Below are 15318 nucleotides of genomic sequence, written 5' to 3'. Positions count from 1 at the left end.
TCAGTCTCTGATTGGCTGGTATGACCTGTCTATTGTCAGCCTAGGACAGCCCCTTCAACTAAACTACGCCCCATTTAAATTGAGACACTAGAGGTCAGCTGACCATAATAACGACTATATGAATCGTTTAACCCATTAAAACTAAAACGGGCTTAAATATTTTGTTTATATATTTATCAAAAACAGACGCGAAATTGAACACCCCTGTGAATCATTAAATTAATTTCTAAAACAATTTCCGCCACTCCATTTCCCACTGGTCTGATTGAACAATAGGTTACCCTTTGTGGCCGTGCCTTAATAATACAGAAGAGTAGCTGTTTAAATAATTACCATCCTGGCAGCACCAAAAAAAAAATTGAAATGGAAAAGCAGCACTCCATAAAAAAGCACACATAAAAAAATCACCTTATGTATCAATCATAAAGATGAATTTATTTACAATGGACTGACGTGTTTCAGCATGAAGCCTTCTTCAGTATTTACTCAATGAACTTTCTCATTTATTATGGTTTACAAAACGTCTTCAGTAACTGTTATAAACAAGGGCAAATTATAAATAAAAAGGCATCTATTTTTAGACATGAGCCAAAAGCTAAAATAAGATCCAGAAAAGGCATCATGTTTAATACATAACAGCACATCTAAACATCGATCTGCATAAAGCTACACATTTAACACGTTTTCAAAATGGCCTGTAAACCTAAAAAATAAAGCAACAGGATAAGAAAACATGCATAAGTAAATTTCAAATGCATAAAGAGTAAATTGGAAACAGTTGCCATTTTGACATTTAAAGCATACAAAGTGTATAACACACTGCTGCCTACAACAGTAAATTGCCACAGAAGGTTTGGAAAATTGTTTCCCTTCATGTCAGAAATCACTTAAAATAGCAAGACTTCAAAGACCTTCAAAAGTGAACCCAGACTTTGCAAAAATTGTGATTTGCTGAAATGCAATGGATCATATTTGTGTCATTGTCAAGAACCTTTGAATAATTTTGAAAGCTTAGCTAATCTAACAACAACTTAGGACATTTTGACAAAACTAATATAAATAAACTATCTCAGTACAGTATTTTCTCCTGTGCAAATCTTCTTTAAAGGAGGTGCTCCTGTTTCATCCAGTTCCTCCTGCAGAATAAAAAGGAACATTGTAAATAAGTTATAGAAATTCTAGCACAGCTAGAAACAATTCGAGTTTAAGTTAACTTTAATTTTACATTATGCAACTGACCACAGAAATATGATTTCAATTCTTAATTAATCAAGGAAAATGTTTTATTCTTTGAACCTATTTTCATAACTGAACCTGTGTGTCTGGAGTGCTCCGTCTAACAGCCCCTGATGAAAGAAGGTCCTCTTTGATGAGAGTAGGAGGCTCATCGGCCCCTTCCTGTCCCAAATGAACTGGCTCTGCATTCACAAGGAGTTAATTTATATCCCCATTAATTCAGCTTTGATAGTGAACAGATAGAGAGACAATAAAGCACATAACTAAGCATTTTCATTAAGATATGTAATTTGTTTGTTGTTATTGATACTTACTGTTGCTACCATTCCAATACAAAGAATTGAGGGTCAACACCCATGTATACAGTCATGGCCAAAAATATCGGCACCCTGCATTTCTGTCAGATAATGCACCACTTCTCCCAGAAAATTGTTAAAATAACAAATTCTTTGGTACTCTCATGTTTATTTCTTTTGTTTGCATTGAAACAACACAAAAAGCAGAGAAAACAAAACCAAATTTTATACATTCTACACAGAACTCCAAAAATGGACTGGACAGAATTATTGACACCTTTTCAAAATCATCAGAAATAGTTGTATTTCCAGCATGTGATGCTCCTTTAATTTGTAATGAAACTGACTTGTAGCAACCAAAAGGTGTTGGCGATATAGAAATCACACTTGCAACCAGTTAAAGTGGAGAAAAGTTGACTCGACCTTTGTGTCACGTGGACCATACTGAGCACGGAGAAAAGAAAGAAGAGCAAAGACTGTCTCAGGGTTTGAACACCACAATAGTGGAAAAGCATGGACAGTCTCATGGCTACAAGTCCATCTCCAGAGATCTGGTTGTTCCTGTGTTTGCTGTGCGCAACATTGTCGTGGACGTGGACGAAGGAGAAAAACAGATGACAGATTGAAATGGAGGTGGATAAAGGACCTCAATCAACTTCCAAACAAATTCAAGCTGACCTGCAGGCACAGGGTACAACAATGTCAGCTCACACTGTCCATCGCCATCTGAATGACAAGGGACGCTATGGTAGGAGACCCAGGGGGACCCCACTGTTGGCACAGAAACATAAAAAAGCCTGATTGGAGTTTGCCTAACTTTACCAGAGGAAGCCACAGTCCTTCCGGGAGAATATCCTGTGGACAGATGAGACTAAAATAGAGTTTTTCGGTAAACACATGATTCTACCGTTTTCAGAAAACAAAATGAAGCCTTCAAAGAAAAGAACATGATCCCTACAGTTAAAAACGGTGGAGGTTCACTGATGTTTTGGGGCGGTGGAGGTTCACTGATGTTTTGGGGCTGCTTTGCTGCTTCAGGCATTGATGTCTACACTGTGTATACAGCATTATGAAATCTGAAGACTACCAACAGATTCTGGGGTGCAGTGTAAGGCCCAGTGTCAGAAGGTTTTGTCTCCATCAGAGGTCATGGGTGTTACAGCAGAACAAAGCAGACTTCAAAAAGCACACAGAAATTGTTTCAGGCAATGAGCTGAAGAGTCCTGGAGCAGCTGGCAAAAGAAGAGTGGTCCAAAATTCTAGTACAGAGATGTAAGAAACTCACTGATGGTTACAGGAAGTGACTGATTTCAGGTTGTGCTACCAAATATTAAGTTGAGAGTGTCAATAATTCTGTCCAGCCCATTTTTGGAGTTCTGTGTGGAATGTATCAGTTTTGGCTTTGTTTTCTCTGCTTTTTGTTGTTCCAATGCAAACAAAAGAAATAAACATGAGAATACCAAAGAATTTGTTATTGCAACAATTTTCTGGGAGAAGTGGTGCATTATCTAATAGAAACGCAGGGGTGCCGATATTTTTGGCCATGACTGCAAGTCCAACAGATCCTAGTTTATTAGTTTGGCTCGTTTATAATTGGAGCTGTGGCTACAATTAGCTCATTGTTTAGCTCTGTACCTACTGTGAGTAGCTTTTCAAAATTACAGCAATAATGTAATAAGCAATAAGATTCTTGAGCGTTCCATCCACATACCATCCACACTCTCCTGGCCGAGCATTGGTGGCTGGGAGTCTTCATTTCGAAGGCTGGAGGTATGTGGGGGGCTGACCTGCTGCGAGCTGGAGGTGCTGCTGCTGTTATCCATTTTAGACTGGTAAATATCTGACAGAAAGCTCTGGTTGCTGTTTTCATCTGTACAGAAGTTGTACAGAACATCAGATGTAGTTTCAACTGTTGCAACATGTTGTGTTTGGTCATTTATGCACACATTAAGATGCAAGATCACCAGTGACTCACCAGTGAAATCCAGTAAAGAGTTAGTATTTTCCAAGACCACATCTTTCAGTCCTCTAACTTCTCCACCTGTGGATTTGGTGCGATAAATCTGATAACAGAAAGCAGGTTGTCAAATTCTAGAGCAAGGGGAGACAAAAAATAAATAAACAGTAATAATGAATATTTACATAACAGAGGACCCCACCTGCTTGGTTTCTGTTACTGGCACCCACTTGTATATACGTAAAGATGTGTCCCCAACTGTCACCCATTTCTTCTCCCTGGGAATAAAATTAGTTTGATTTTAGAAACTAGCTGAGTTTAGCTGTAGCACAATATTATTTGGCTTAATAGCATTAACCTGTAGCATGACATACAGTATACAGGCTCTATCCCCACTAGATTTGAGAGCTAATCAAATATCCTATTATGCCCACATATAACCATTGCACGTTACACGAGCATGTAAAAAAACGAGAATAGGTCCAAGGGTGTTTAATAATTCCACTGTGACGTGACTAACAAGACAGTCGCCTACACAATAGCGGGCAGCATGTGAGGCCGCAGCCATATTGACAGCTCTCGGAGGAAGAAATAGCCCCGCCTCTATTGTCAAACCTGGGCATTGATTGGTCAGCAGCCACGTCAATCTCCTAACTTTTCCGACTGAAGTTTGTTGAGCGGTGCAGTCAGATATCACCCTACGGTCTTCTAATACATTATCCTCCATATTGTCCGTCCCAGTCAGCCTACGTACCATTTCCGCACTTTCTCGATGGCCGCCAGGACCTTTTTAATGTCATCTTTAGCTCGACTTCGGGTCTCAGCGCGGCCTGATCGTCCCGACATCTTGATGCTGTTATGATTCATCTACAGATGCATCTGAAAACTTCAAGACCAAGCCCTAGTCCTCCGATGCATCGGTAATCTCGCGAGAATTCATAGTCACTTTTTTGCTTCACCCTCAGTGTGTACATAGTGCAGGCTACTGTAACGATAGGGTTGACGCATTGAGTAGCTATTGTTATTTTTCATTACGCATTTGTTCATTTGAATTGACATGATAAGTTGAAGTTTATGTTTACAGTGGCTGAAAGTAGCGTTTGCTGTACTTTTACCCCACTACAGTGCAGCAACACCGTAGTTTCTTTATCTTTTTTTTTTTACTAAACTAAATGTGACCTGTGTAGTTTCTGGTTACTTTCCAGATAAAGATTTTATAAAAGCTTATAGTACATTGTTAAAGATGAACAGTGGTTCACAAACCTTTTGGTTTGTCCCTGAATACACTGGGGACCTCTTACCATTTCAGATGTCTGCCTATTAACAGTTTCACTAATGAAGTTTATTTTCTAAACCTCTCAAATGGTTTTGTTAAACAGTTCAAGAGGTAGCACTCTTCAATCTTTCACAAAAATGCAAAATTAGAAAATACCCAGAAAATCTAAAACAGATTGGTGAAGCAGATCTAATATTTTCCTTTTGCCTTCCCCACCAATCGTCACTCTCTGGAGTGTGCTGGAACCTCTGCTGGGAACCACTTCTGTACTTTTACTTAAGTGGGAATTTTAAATCTAAGACTTTTAATGGCGGTACTTTTACATTGTGGCATTGGTGCTTTTACTTAACTAAAGGATCTGTGGTTCTACCATGGTCTGTGTATTTGTTTAATTGTGATCATAGACTGAACATGAAGATATAGTTTGTTTTTAGTTTTTTGTAGACCTATAGTATGTATGTAGACAAAGGTTTGATTAAATGTAGCCCACACTAGTTCCCATGTTTGACCAGCAGAGGGTAGCCTTGAGTCATGCAACTCAAAAAGTCTCCTCCTATGCCTCAGTGACTGGGAGCAAAGGTTGGCAGTCTGTTACAATGTTGATTTATTATTGCAATATAAATAATCACTGACAGGAAGTAATCCTTTGCTTGCCTATATCCCCTAGAGAATAGTAGAGCAGATCAGCACTCTTCAAGCAGCTACCCAGCCACTCCATGAAACCTGATCCCAGGTACAACCCTTTATGAAAATATGGTGTGGTGAGAGATAAAGGGAATGCAACGTAGCATGATAGGCTCTTCTAATTAGCAGTTAGTATTTTATGATATACTGTACAGTATCACTACTCAGACTGAGCAGATAAGTCTATCATTGCTTGGACAAGTTGTTCTGGCAGTGATCGGGACAAGGAGCATCTGACTCAATGTTTTATGTCCCACAGAGCTTATAAAAAGTGATGCAGCATATAAGAGGACAAGGAGCATCTGACTCAATGTTTTATGTCCCACAGAGCTTATAAAAAGTGATGCTGCATATAAGACATGATAGAATGCATTCTGACTTGTAAGGATTTCTGTTGGCTTGACTGGCCACATATAGCAACCTCAGATTGTGGTCATGTGCCATGATTCACTCATGTTGAAGCTCCTGAATAAAATTAATGAAATTAAATATATTTTTTTAACATTTTCCATATCATATTTTCAAGCATCCCAATCCTGTGACTCATGAGAGACTGAACATTATTGTGCCTGATGTTGCCCTAATCACCCAGTGCCGGAAGTGGTGACAACATCCCTGTAGAGACTTGTATGTCATATCTGTTTGATAAGATTATAAGAGTGCTGGTGTAGTTTGATGGAAAAGGCTAGAAAACCAAAATCACAGAGTATTTCTGATGGTGTGGGCGGGCCCTGCTGGAGCTGACGGCACTGGGGGGAGCCAAAGAGAAGTTACCAGAGGAAATATCCAAATTACAGCAACGCATGTCTGCATGACGCTGAGTATTGTCCTTATACTCTTCTCATACTATTTAGGGGTTTCCTCTGAGGATGGAGTGCATATACACTTTTACTGAGATTGCGTGTATTGTGCAGCAATGCACTGTGCAGAGCTGAGTTTATAGACAAATAGTGCCTGTAAATTTCTCTCATTGATTTGCACACATCTCTTCTGGCTACCTTGTTTGTAAACCTTCTTATGCTGCTGTATTTTACATAAAATGTATCAATACAAAAAAGACAATGGCAAAATATAACCTGTCCTCTGCAACTTATTATGTGAGTTAACTACTAGGCCTAATTGTGCCTAATGCTGTCTATTGATATATAGGTTATATAAGCATTTCGGCGAGAAAGAAGTTGCTGAAGTAACTAAAGCACGCATAGTTAAACTTTGCATTATTTTCAAGCACTAGCTACATGGTATTTATGTAACGCAGCACATAAATCACTAGGGGCTTTATTTTGGAAGCGGAAGTCACCTCCTCCGCTAACCGTGGCTGACTTTACCCTGGTGCCGTTCAGGCTGCTCCTGTCATTGACTGGGGTGTTGCACAGAAAGGACAAATGGTCCAGCGAACGGGCCGACGAGTCCAGCACGGCGTGGACTGCTGCCCGCCATAGTTGGTCCTGCTTGTGCGTGTGTCTTTTAAACGGTCTAGCTTGTTTATACGCTGAAGTATTTTTTTTTTCTTTCGCTGCTGTGTGTTTTTCTGTCACAGACTACAATGGACCGAGTGAAAAGCTCCATGCAGCAAGTACCCAACGCTATCCCCAAAGTGATCCGACGGACTGGAGGGGCCAACAGCCTGGAGCTGGAGAAGGAAAACTTTGAGAGAGGACAGGTATGAGAGACAGGGGGTCACATTAATGTCTGAAGTCTGGGATGAAGGCACTGGCCGCTTTGTAACGTGGGAGTATATTAGGCACGTCAGGCTGTTTGCTGTCAGCTCCTGAACTAAACAAATTAAGGATTTATATAAAATGGCACACATTAATCAGTACAGCCTGTTGTATTTTTATTTTTGACATATTTTAGCAACTCTTCCAGGTTTGATACACCAGTTACACTGTGCTATATCTGAGCCAGATTATGGATTATGTTAGTGTTGCTTTCCCAAAGGTCTGTTGTGATCAGCAGATACCAGGGACTCCAGTGTACATCAGAAGAGTAGTTGAAATGTAGGTCAATGGCCTTTTGAATTCCCATAACTGTGCTATTGAACCTATCAGCAAGATAAACCAGACAAGAGGGAGGCAAGCTGAAGCTCTGTATGACAGGCTGTCAGTGTCTTCTGTAGGCCTGTGGTCTCTGCAGGCTCAGTGGTGGTGGCTATGTTTTGATGTGATCAGGGAAGCTGCATCATTTTAAGCCAAATGAGATAAGAACTGAATGTAGTAGTTTTGGTGTTATGGCTGCTGATGATTAATGAATTCTGTGTAGCTCCGAGAGCTATATGTGACTTTGCATGAAGTGCTCTTCCAGTGAGCAGAGGCTGCTGTTATGCTGTGGTGCCTTCTGCTTCCTGCCTGGTGGTCTCCCCTCCCTGCTCCCCAGATCAGGCACAGGGGAGGGTAGGGGGGAAGAAAGTAGGTCAGATGAAACAAGGGAGCCAAACTGCTGTGGTAATGCAGCAATGAGCGTCTACCGTTTACAACAGCTTCTAAACTGGACAGTAGGATTAGCACTGCCTAAATGTGCGCAGCAGGTATTTGGCGTCTTAGATGGCTGCATACAGTGGGTGCCCACCCCCCAACCAACGCCTCTCCCATCTGGGACACTAGCAGCACAGATTAGGGGCAGCAGAGCATGCTTTCTGTGTCCAGAGCCAAGTCTGGTCACTAGGTCACTGTCAGGCTCCTGAGATCATACCCTCTGGAAAAATATGTCAGTGCAAAATGGTCTCCAGCACCACAGCATAATGCGTAAACAAAACCTCTTCCCATGCTTGCTATTCTTGCACAGAATCCTGATATTATATGTTGTGTGGCATTTAGAGTAAAAAGAAATGTGTCCAAATGGAGTGCTCTGACAGTTTTATGCATCTGCCTTATTAAAGCTGTCTGTTATCTGAGATCCGTTAAACAAAGCAAACGGCTCTGCGGTGAATAAGCTCCCTGCTGCCATTAAGGAGAGTGAAAATATTCACACAGGACAGAACAAGTCCAGGTTTGATTTCCAACATGATCCGACGGCAGCGTGACACATTCAGCTGATTTGTTGTTCATATGAATGGTGCCAATTTCTCCCCCGTGTTTTGTTTTTTTTTTTTTTTACAGTTCAAATCCCTGATGAGGATTTGTTCCCCCTGTAGACATGCCGCATGTGCTTTCTTTTCTCTGTGGGTGATGTTTGACTGGGGATCCAGAGCTGTGGCAGGCAGCGCAGGAATCAATGAATCCGCGGTCTACTTTACAGGAGATCAGCGAGAGATAATCTCATCTGATCTGTTGTGCCCTAAAAGCTGCCTAAATCTGCAGTGTGGCTGGCTTTCACCTCTTCTGCAGAAAACCAGCTATCATACACTGTGGATTATATGTGAATGCCGTTCCTCAAAACCTTATTTCTGTACTTTATAGTGTAGTTTCCTTCATATGAATATGAGCAGTGGGCACTGCAGACAGCAGGGTCTTAAAAAGCTGCGAAATGCTGATTGTACTGTAAGAAGTGCTCGCCTATCACTCTGTTGAGTTGGGTAAACAACCAGGGTGTGTGCAAAATCATCTTTGTCATAGTGTCAACGTCGGGTTCTAAAAGGCATGAACCAGGGCAGCCAGATAGCACACGCAGCGCTCACTTTTAATGACATGTTTAGACTCATAATAGCAGCAGACTCTTTAATTTAGCGTTTGGGGGCGGGGGGGGATTTGATCTTTGGTGTGTTTGTCTCAAATGTTACTTCATGATTTGGTGGTCTGTTGTTCTCAGTTGCAGGAGGAAAACCAAGACAAAAATAACAAGTTAGTACTGAACAGTAATCTTCATCTTAAGGCTAAAAAAAATGTCTCCTAGACTGCAAAACAGCCTCCAAGCTGTCAGAGCCCAGAAGAGGTTTTTCATTTGAAGCCGGTGTAGGTAGTAATCTCTGGACCGATATGAACTGTAATTAGTGCTTGTGGAAAACTTCTGGGGCATCAGTTCCTCAGCAGGGACATGCGGTGTGAGCCACTGAGTGACACCACCTTGTATGTATGTTACATAATGAAGGCCTTAAAATTAGACTGCCTGCTCCTCCTTCGTTCCTCTATTCTTGTCCACAGTGAGGTCACTTGTGTTTGTATCTGTATTTTAGTGCATGTCTGTTTGACTTTTGCCTTGTATGTGTACAGTAGTGTTTCACAACCTGTCTATTTGAACTACCACTACTGTGGTTGGATTGGTCAGGTTTGCATTCTTTGACCACTAGGACTAGATGGGCATTTCAACCAGTATTTATATGAGATATATTTTTCAACAGTTTGTCCATTGCTTTTAACCAAGTTGACTTTTCAGTTTGTCTTTTGAGCTATTTCACTGTTTATCAGTTACTTCTAACAATCAGCTTAAACTCTTTATCCATTATCTTTAGCCCTCTATTTCTGTTTATCTACTACTTTTAGCTGTTTCCCTGTGTAAGCTAGTACTTTTAGCCATGGATGGCTCATGAGAAAATGGCCCCCCTGGGCACACACATGTTAAAGGCCCCCATCCCCTCCTACAGTGAAACAATCCCCAGACTGAAAGAGAGACTAAATGACTACAAACAACACATTTGCAGTCTGTTTTGTGTGTCTTTGTAGCATTTTTGTGATTCTTTGTAGCTATTTTGAGTCATTTTGGTCATTTTGCAACTCTTTGCAGTCACTGTGTGTCTGTTGTTGTTTTGCATGTCTTTGTGGTAGGTTGATGTCTCTTTGTGGTTGTTTTTGTGTCTTTTTTCAAGCCATTTGATTGACATCTGAACAACAAATGTTAACACTTCAAACAGAGGCTCTGGGCTATGGGCCTAATAAAACCCTTGGGCCCCCGAGCCTGTGCCCAATCGGCCCGTTCAGTAATCCGTCCATGCTTTTAGCTGTGTCTGTCAACCAGTTATTCATTGCTTTTCAGTATCTGTTCATCTGTTACTTTTAGCTAAATATATTTAGCAAATGAATTGAGCTACTTCTTAATATTTCTATGTACCCTCTCACAATTGTACAATACCCCCTGGGTAGATGTACACCTGATTAGGAATCACTAATGTACATGTGCTAATGGATACCCCGTACACCCTGGTGTAATGCTCTTTGGTGCCCTGGCAGTTGTGGAATTCAGGGGAGAAGCGGGGCTTTAGCCCTCGGGCACAAGTAGCACTCAGCAGAGCAGATGTAGACAAGCATTTTTTTTTTCAATCACCCTGTCTCCCTGCCTTTCTTTCTCCTTTGTCTTTTGTCTTTCTCTTTGCCTTGTTGTTCTCCCCTCCATTGCTCATTGTCTTGAGTCTTCCTTGCCTTCTTTTACATCCTGCAATTCAAAATGCAGGAAAGTTACAGGGGGATATCCGCACACATCTAGTCCACACACAGACAAGCATGCAAGCGAGACCCTTAAAGGCACCAAGGCAGCAGAACCAGCATGCGGTGGTTTGTGGCCTCATTGCACTGACTGGCTGTAGAATAATAAAGCTGGACATGAGTGACAGGTCAGTAAGTGGAACAAAGTGCACAGACGAGTTCCTGGTGGCAATAATAATGGCTTTAATTTATAGATTGTTTTGGAGTTGTTGTTCTGGGTTTTACAGCACAGTAAACCGGAAAGGGAGAGAGACAGAGATGGAGAGTTGCTTTTTGTTTCTTATGTAGTAGAGATCAACAGTCAGACCGAAACCTACAGTACATCACCGGTGTAAGCATGTGGTATGCAAATTAGCCTGCTTCAGCCTGAGGGGCCTCATGTCTCATTGTAAACACTCATACAGTCCTCAGCTATGTGACTAAGGCTGGACAATATGGTCGAAATAAATCTCCTAATATTAATATACCTAATTCCAGTGGTGGAAAGTAACTAAGGACATTTATTCAAGTACTGTATTTAACAGATGCCCGAGGTGGCTCGGGCATCTGTTTCGGATGCCTCCTGGGCGCCTTCCTAGGGAGGTGTTCCGGGCATGTCCCACCGGGAGGAGGCCCCGGGAAAGACCCAGGACACGCTGGAGGGACTATGTCTCTCGGCTGGCCTGGGAACGCCTCAGCATGCCCCGGAGGAGCTGGAGGAAGTGTCTGGAGAGAGGGAAGTCTGGGCATCTTTGCTTAGACTGCTGCCCCCGCGACCCGGTCCCGGATAAGCGGATGAAAATGGATGGATGGATGTATTTAAGCACAATTTTAAGGTATCAGTACTTTATTTCAGTATTTTCATTTTTTGCTACTACGTACTTTGAGTTCACTACTTTTCAGAGGCAAATGTTGTTCTTTTTACTCCTCTACATTTGTATGATAGTTACTTTTCATAGTCAAATTAATAATACAACATACACTATTATCATAAGACTGTTGATTCCTTTTCTTTACTTTTAGCTGAGTATTTTTACATGGTATTCCGGTATTATTTTTACTTAAGTAAAGGATCTGAGTTCTTCTTCCACTGCTGCCTAGTTCTGATAGTAAAGGCACACAAAGTCACATAAAATAATCAAAGTGATGTTCAGTATAACAAACTGTCTGCTACTGTTCTGCAGCTTTTGATTATTTGTTTAAAATAATTAATTTAGACAACCGATATCTGCAGAATGATATGAACACATCTTCAGGTTACGATTCCACTAAACGTGAATATTGAGTTATTGTCCAGCCATAGTGCTACCCATACCAGGATTGCTAAATGAAGTTCATCAGAAAGAAAATACAAACTTATTTATATTAAACACAAACGCCACATGATAGACGTTGAGCCCAGACGTTCCCTGCAAACCTGCTTTAATACAGCAGGCTAAAATAATTCTAGCCTACATGAATTTATTGTGGGCTGCTACAACATATACTGATGGTTGAGATGTGGGTGGTAGGTTTCAGTCTTATTGAAGAGATAACCAGTGATTATTTGGCTTTTTCACCCCTGTTGAAGAGAGGCCAAATGTCAGCACCCACTGTCACCTCTCACCCAAATATGTACATAGCACAAACCCCTGGTCTGGAACTAAATGCTTGGTCAAATGTGGGTTGGGATGATCCACTGAGAGAAAGAGAAAGTAATTCTAGTAAGAGCACACGTCATAAGTCAGGCGAAGAGACGTCCACGTTACAGGACTTCAACCCCTGCGCTTTAGCCTGTTTGCTCAACACAGTGTGTTTTGGTTTTGCAACCTAACAGAATAGAATAATTATAACTTGTGTTTTCAGTGGTGTCAGCTGAAAATGGTTTCTTATAGTGAAAAGAGGGAACCACGAGGGCGAGGTGACCTGACGACCGTAGAGTTCTGCGAGGGACATATCTGGACAGGATGATGGGCTTTATTTTTTAGCTGGACCTAAAGACTTGCATAACACAATAAACATACAAATGCATTTAGAGTATATGATGTTACAGTTACTAATAAGTTATCTTTGTCTCCAAGTTAGTTCCACTTCTTGTCATTGGTACTCGAGGAAGGACGCTAGTGTCATTAATGGTTAACTTGATTTTGAGGATCTGGTTGCAATGAAAACATGGTGCAAAGGAGATAATGACCTTGAGATCACAAAACAAACAACCTGCTCATATCACAGCACTTTGCGCAGTATTAGAACAATCACTGTCAGTATTTGTTTTCACCTGTTTGTCTGTTTTGACAGAACAGATTTTTTTACACACCTTGATTAAGATGAGAAGTAAAATTCAAAACTATCCTTTATTCCAGGGGGGTAGACTTTATATAAGTGTCTTTCCGTGGCTGAGTGAAAGGCATGGCAGAGGCAGAGTGGGACTGCTGTATGTGAGAAATGCTCTGTTTGGCTGCCATCGGTGAGTGGCCCACGCCGTACCAGGAAGTGAAGAGACTTGTTGGAAAAGAGCCGGCATTGTTTGGAGACAGACTTAATGTTGCTATAATGTGCAGCCCCGATGGTATAATGAGTAGCATATTGATTACTGTGGCTGGCCTGGCCGCAGTTGGTCAGCTGCTGTCCTGTGATTGTATAGAAAAGCCTTTAAAAAAACAAAACAGTGGCCTGGATTTAGAGATTGGATCTTCTGAGTTTATTGTTTCCATGACAAGAGCAGCATTATTACAGGCAGAGGTGGCCGATGCCGCGCCTGGCCGCCCCCTGTCTCCACCCCCGGGCTGCTTTTTTTTAAGGTACACGTATACCACTATCACAAACTGTATTCTGCCTTCTCAAAACTCATGTCAGTTTATGTTAAAACTTTCCCAGAGGTTTTAATTCAACTGTATATTTATTGCTGTGATCATAATGTGTTTCTAATATTTTTTCCCCCTCATGTTTGTAAATGCGGTGGACAATATAATGCAAGTACAGCCTCAGTGATAAACATATAGTTTAAGTAATTCCTCTCTGACAGTGTCAATCAAAACTGAACATTTTTGTCTTTGTAATGGAAGAATTTATGATTGAGCTGTTGTAGTGGATTTCATTAGAGTTTAACAGTGTGGCCAGTGATGGCATAATTTTATCAGTGCTGCATTCACTTTGACTACACAGTTGAGTTGACTCTCACAGACACAGTCCTCTTTACCAGCACAAATCCTGGAACAACAGTCAATACAGATATGCAAGACCTGTAGGTTATTACAACAATGCCAGTCAACCTCAGTCCTGCATTGTTCCATGTTCCCATCCACATCACCCCCTATACAGTATGATGCTCTTGACAGTCTTCAGCAAAGGCGTCCAAGATATGTTTGATGCAGGAGAAACAACCGATCCTATGGGTGGTGATTTATACATTTTCCACCTTTCTCTATGACCGTGTCCACATTTACTGTCTATATAATTAACGAAATCAGTGAAGAAAGTAAGTGTTAGTAGGTAGTTATGAAATTGTGAGAACAATAATATCAAATAGGACTCGAGCTATAATGGTAAACAGCCTGTAGTTGGTGTATTTATTATAGCAATGTGTATGAGTATGAAATGAATTTAATTAAACTAGCTAAGCAGCAAATTTCTCTGTAATTGAATTTTGTGTTATGATACATAACAGCTTTGAAGCCTATGAAAATGTGCATATTGGACCAATTTATAGTTGTTAGCAGGTGGTTTAAACGTGTGTAGACAGTAGGCCTGTTTCCCAGCAGACACTTTGACTTGTTTAGTTGAGAGTCTTGGAGAAACCAGATGGGGGCATCACTTACCTAGAATTGCTCTCAGCGTGGAAGTTGAGCTATTTTCCCCTTTTCCCCTTTGCAACTTGCTTCGTGTGTTTTCCAGAACCACATTATTGCTGCAGTCAAACAGAAGACTTAAGACCTAAATATAATTCACCTCTGAAACAGGCCCCCATCTTTTAAAAACATGCTATCTGTGCTTACAAAATCATTGAGCCATGTTCTTTAATGTCATGTCTTTTGTTTGTTTTCTGTTGCATTTGTGGGAGCACATCGCAGGATCCGGGGGGGGGCTTACATACATCAGGGGACTTTTGGTTTTATCTTATTGTCTGCTGATTCAGATGAGGTCATATGCACCAATTGTCAAATAAAATCATTTGAGACCTCAGTTTAATTGATTGACAAGAAGACAATGAAATTGGTCAGTTGCATCTCTCAGCCTATCCGTGCTAACCCCTACTGAACCGTGACAATTCAGTCATTTTCTCCTTTTCTGAACCCCCTCTCCACCTCCCCCTATACAGGACCCCTGGCGGTCCCCGGACCCCAGCTTGGGAACCACCGGGTTGGGGCCATCCCACTCTGCGGGCTCCATGCTACTATTGTCTACCGAGGGAGCGGGCTATTTGCAAAATAAAGGTAGCTTACTGTCTCGGTCTTATCCGCTATGTGGGCTGATACATGCATATGCAAGCAGGTGGTTTTAAAGTGAAGCAGCGGTGAAATGAGCGGGGCTTATCAGAGGTAGTCCCCCCCCCCCTCT

At 41.4% G+C, this 15318-nt stretch overlaps 2 protein-coding genes across 8 annotated transcripts in view; one reads left to right on the top strand and one right to left on the bottom strand.

Annotated features, from left to right (window-relative positions):
- Positions 1–425: 425 nt before the first annotated feature.
- bcl7bb (BAF chromatin remodeling complex subunit BCL7B b) lies at positions 426–4374 on the bottom strand. 3 transcript variants are annotated; one of them, XM_020618235.1, is made up of 6 exons: positions 4244–4374; positions 3692–3767; positions 3508–3595; positions 3244–3402; positions 1315–1418; positions 426–1136 (listed from the first exon to the last, which is right to left on the bottom strand). In XM_020618235.1, the coding sequence occupies exons 1-6, from the start codon at positions 4354–4356 to the stop codon at positions 1065–1067; spliced, it is 612 nt and encodes a 203-aa protein (XP_020473891.1). In that variant the 5' UTR covers positions 4357–4374; the 3' UTR covers positions 426–1064. The 3 variants fall into 3 exon arrangements, with proteins under 3 accessions (XP_020473891.1, XP_020473892.1, XP_020473893.1); XM_020618236.1 differs by lacking the exon at positions 4244–4374 and adding an exon at positions 4025–4094; XM_020618237.1 differs by lacking the exon at positions 4244–4374 and adding an exon at positions 3848–4060 and having other exon boundaries at positions 427–1136.
- The window catches only part of hip1 (huntingtin interacting protein 1), a 41467-nt gene continuing 30470 nt past the window's right edge, over positions 4322–15318 (top strand). Inside the window, exons 1-3 of one of the 5 annotated variants that reach the window (XM_020618230.1) lie at positions 4328–4409; positions 5433–5498; positions 6990–7112. In XM_020618230.1, coding sequence (XP_020473886.1) covers positions 6996–7112 — 117 coding nt within the window. In that variant the 5' untranslated portion in view covers positions 4328–4409; positions 5433–5498; positions 6990–6995. Of the gene's footprint in view, positions 4410–5432; positions 5499–6255; positions 6271–6377; positions 6406–6478; positions 6547–6989; positions 7113–15318 lie in introns of those variants that run through there. The other 4 variants (XM_020618229.1, XM_020618231.1, XM_020618233.1 and 1 more) reach the window with 4 other exon arrangements.

This window comes from Monopterus albus, unplaced genomic scaffold (genome assembly GCF_001952655.1).
Source record: "Monopterus albus unplaced genomic scaffold, M_albus_1.0 scaffold202.1, whole genome shotgun sequence".
In the NCBI taxonomy this organism is placed as follows: domain Eukaryota; kingdom Metazoa; phylum Chordata; class Actinopteri; order Synbranchiformes; family Synbranchidae; genus Monopterus; species Monopterus albus.
Note: the sequence above shows the minus strand (reverse complement) of the source record. Positions and strands in the feature narration are given on the sequence as shown.

Coding starts and splice junctions, on each gene's coding strand:
- bcl7bb (XM_020618235.1), bottom strand. CDS start 4,356: ATGAATCATAACAGCATCAAGATGTCGGGACGATCAGGCCGCGCTGAG. Junction 3,768..4,243: donor ATCGAGAAAGTGCGGAAATG/GTACGTAGGCTG, acceptor TTTTATTCCCAG/GGAGAAGAAATGGGTGACAG. Junction 3,596..3,691: donor CAGTAACAGAAACCAAGCAG/GTGGGGTCCTCT, acceptor TTCTGTTATCAG/ATTTATCGCACCAAATCCAC.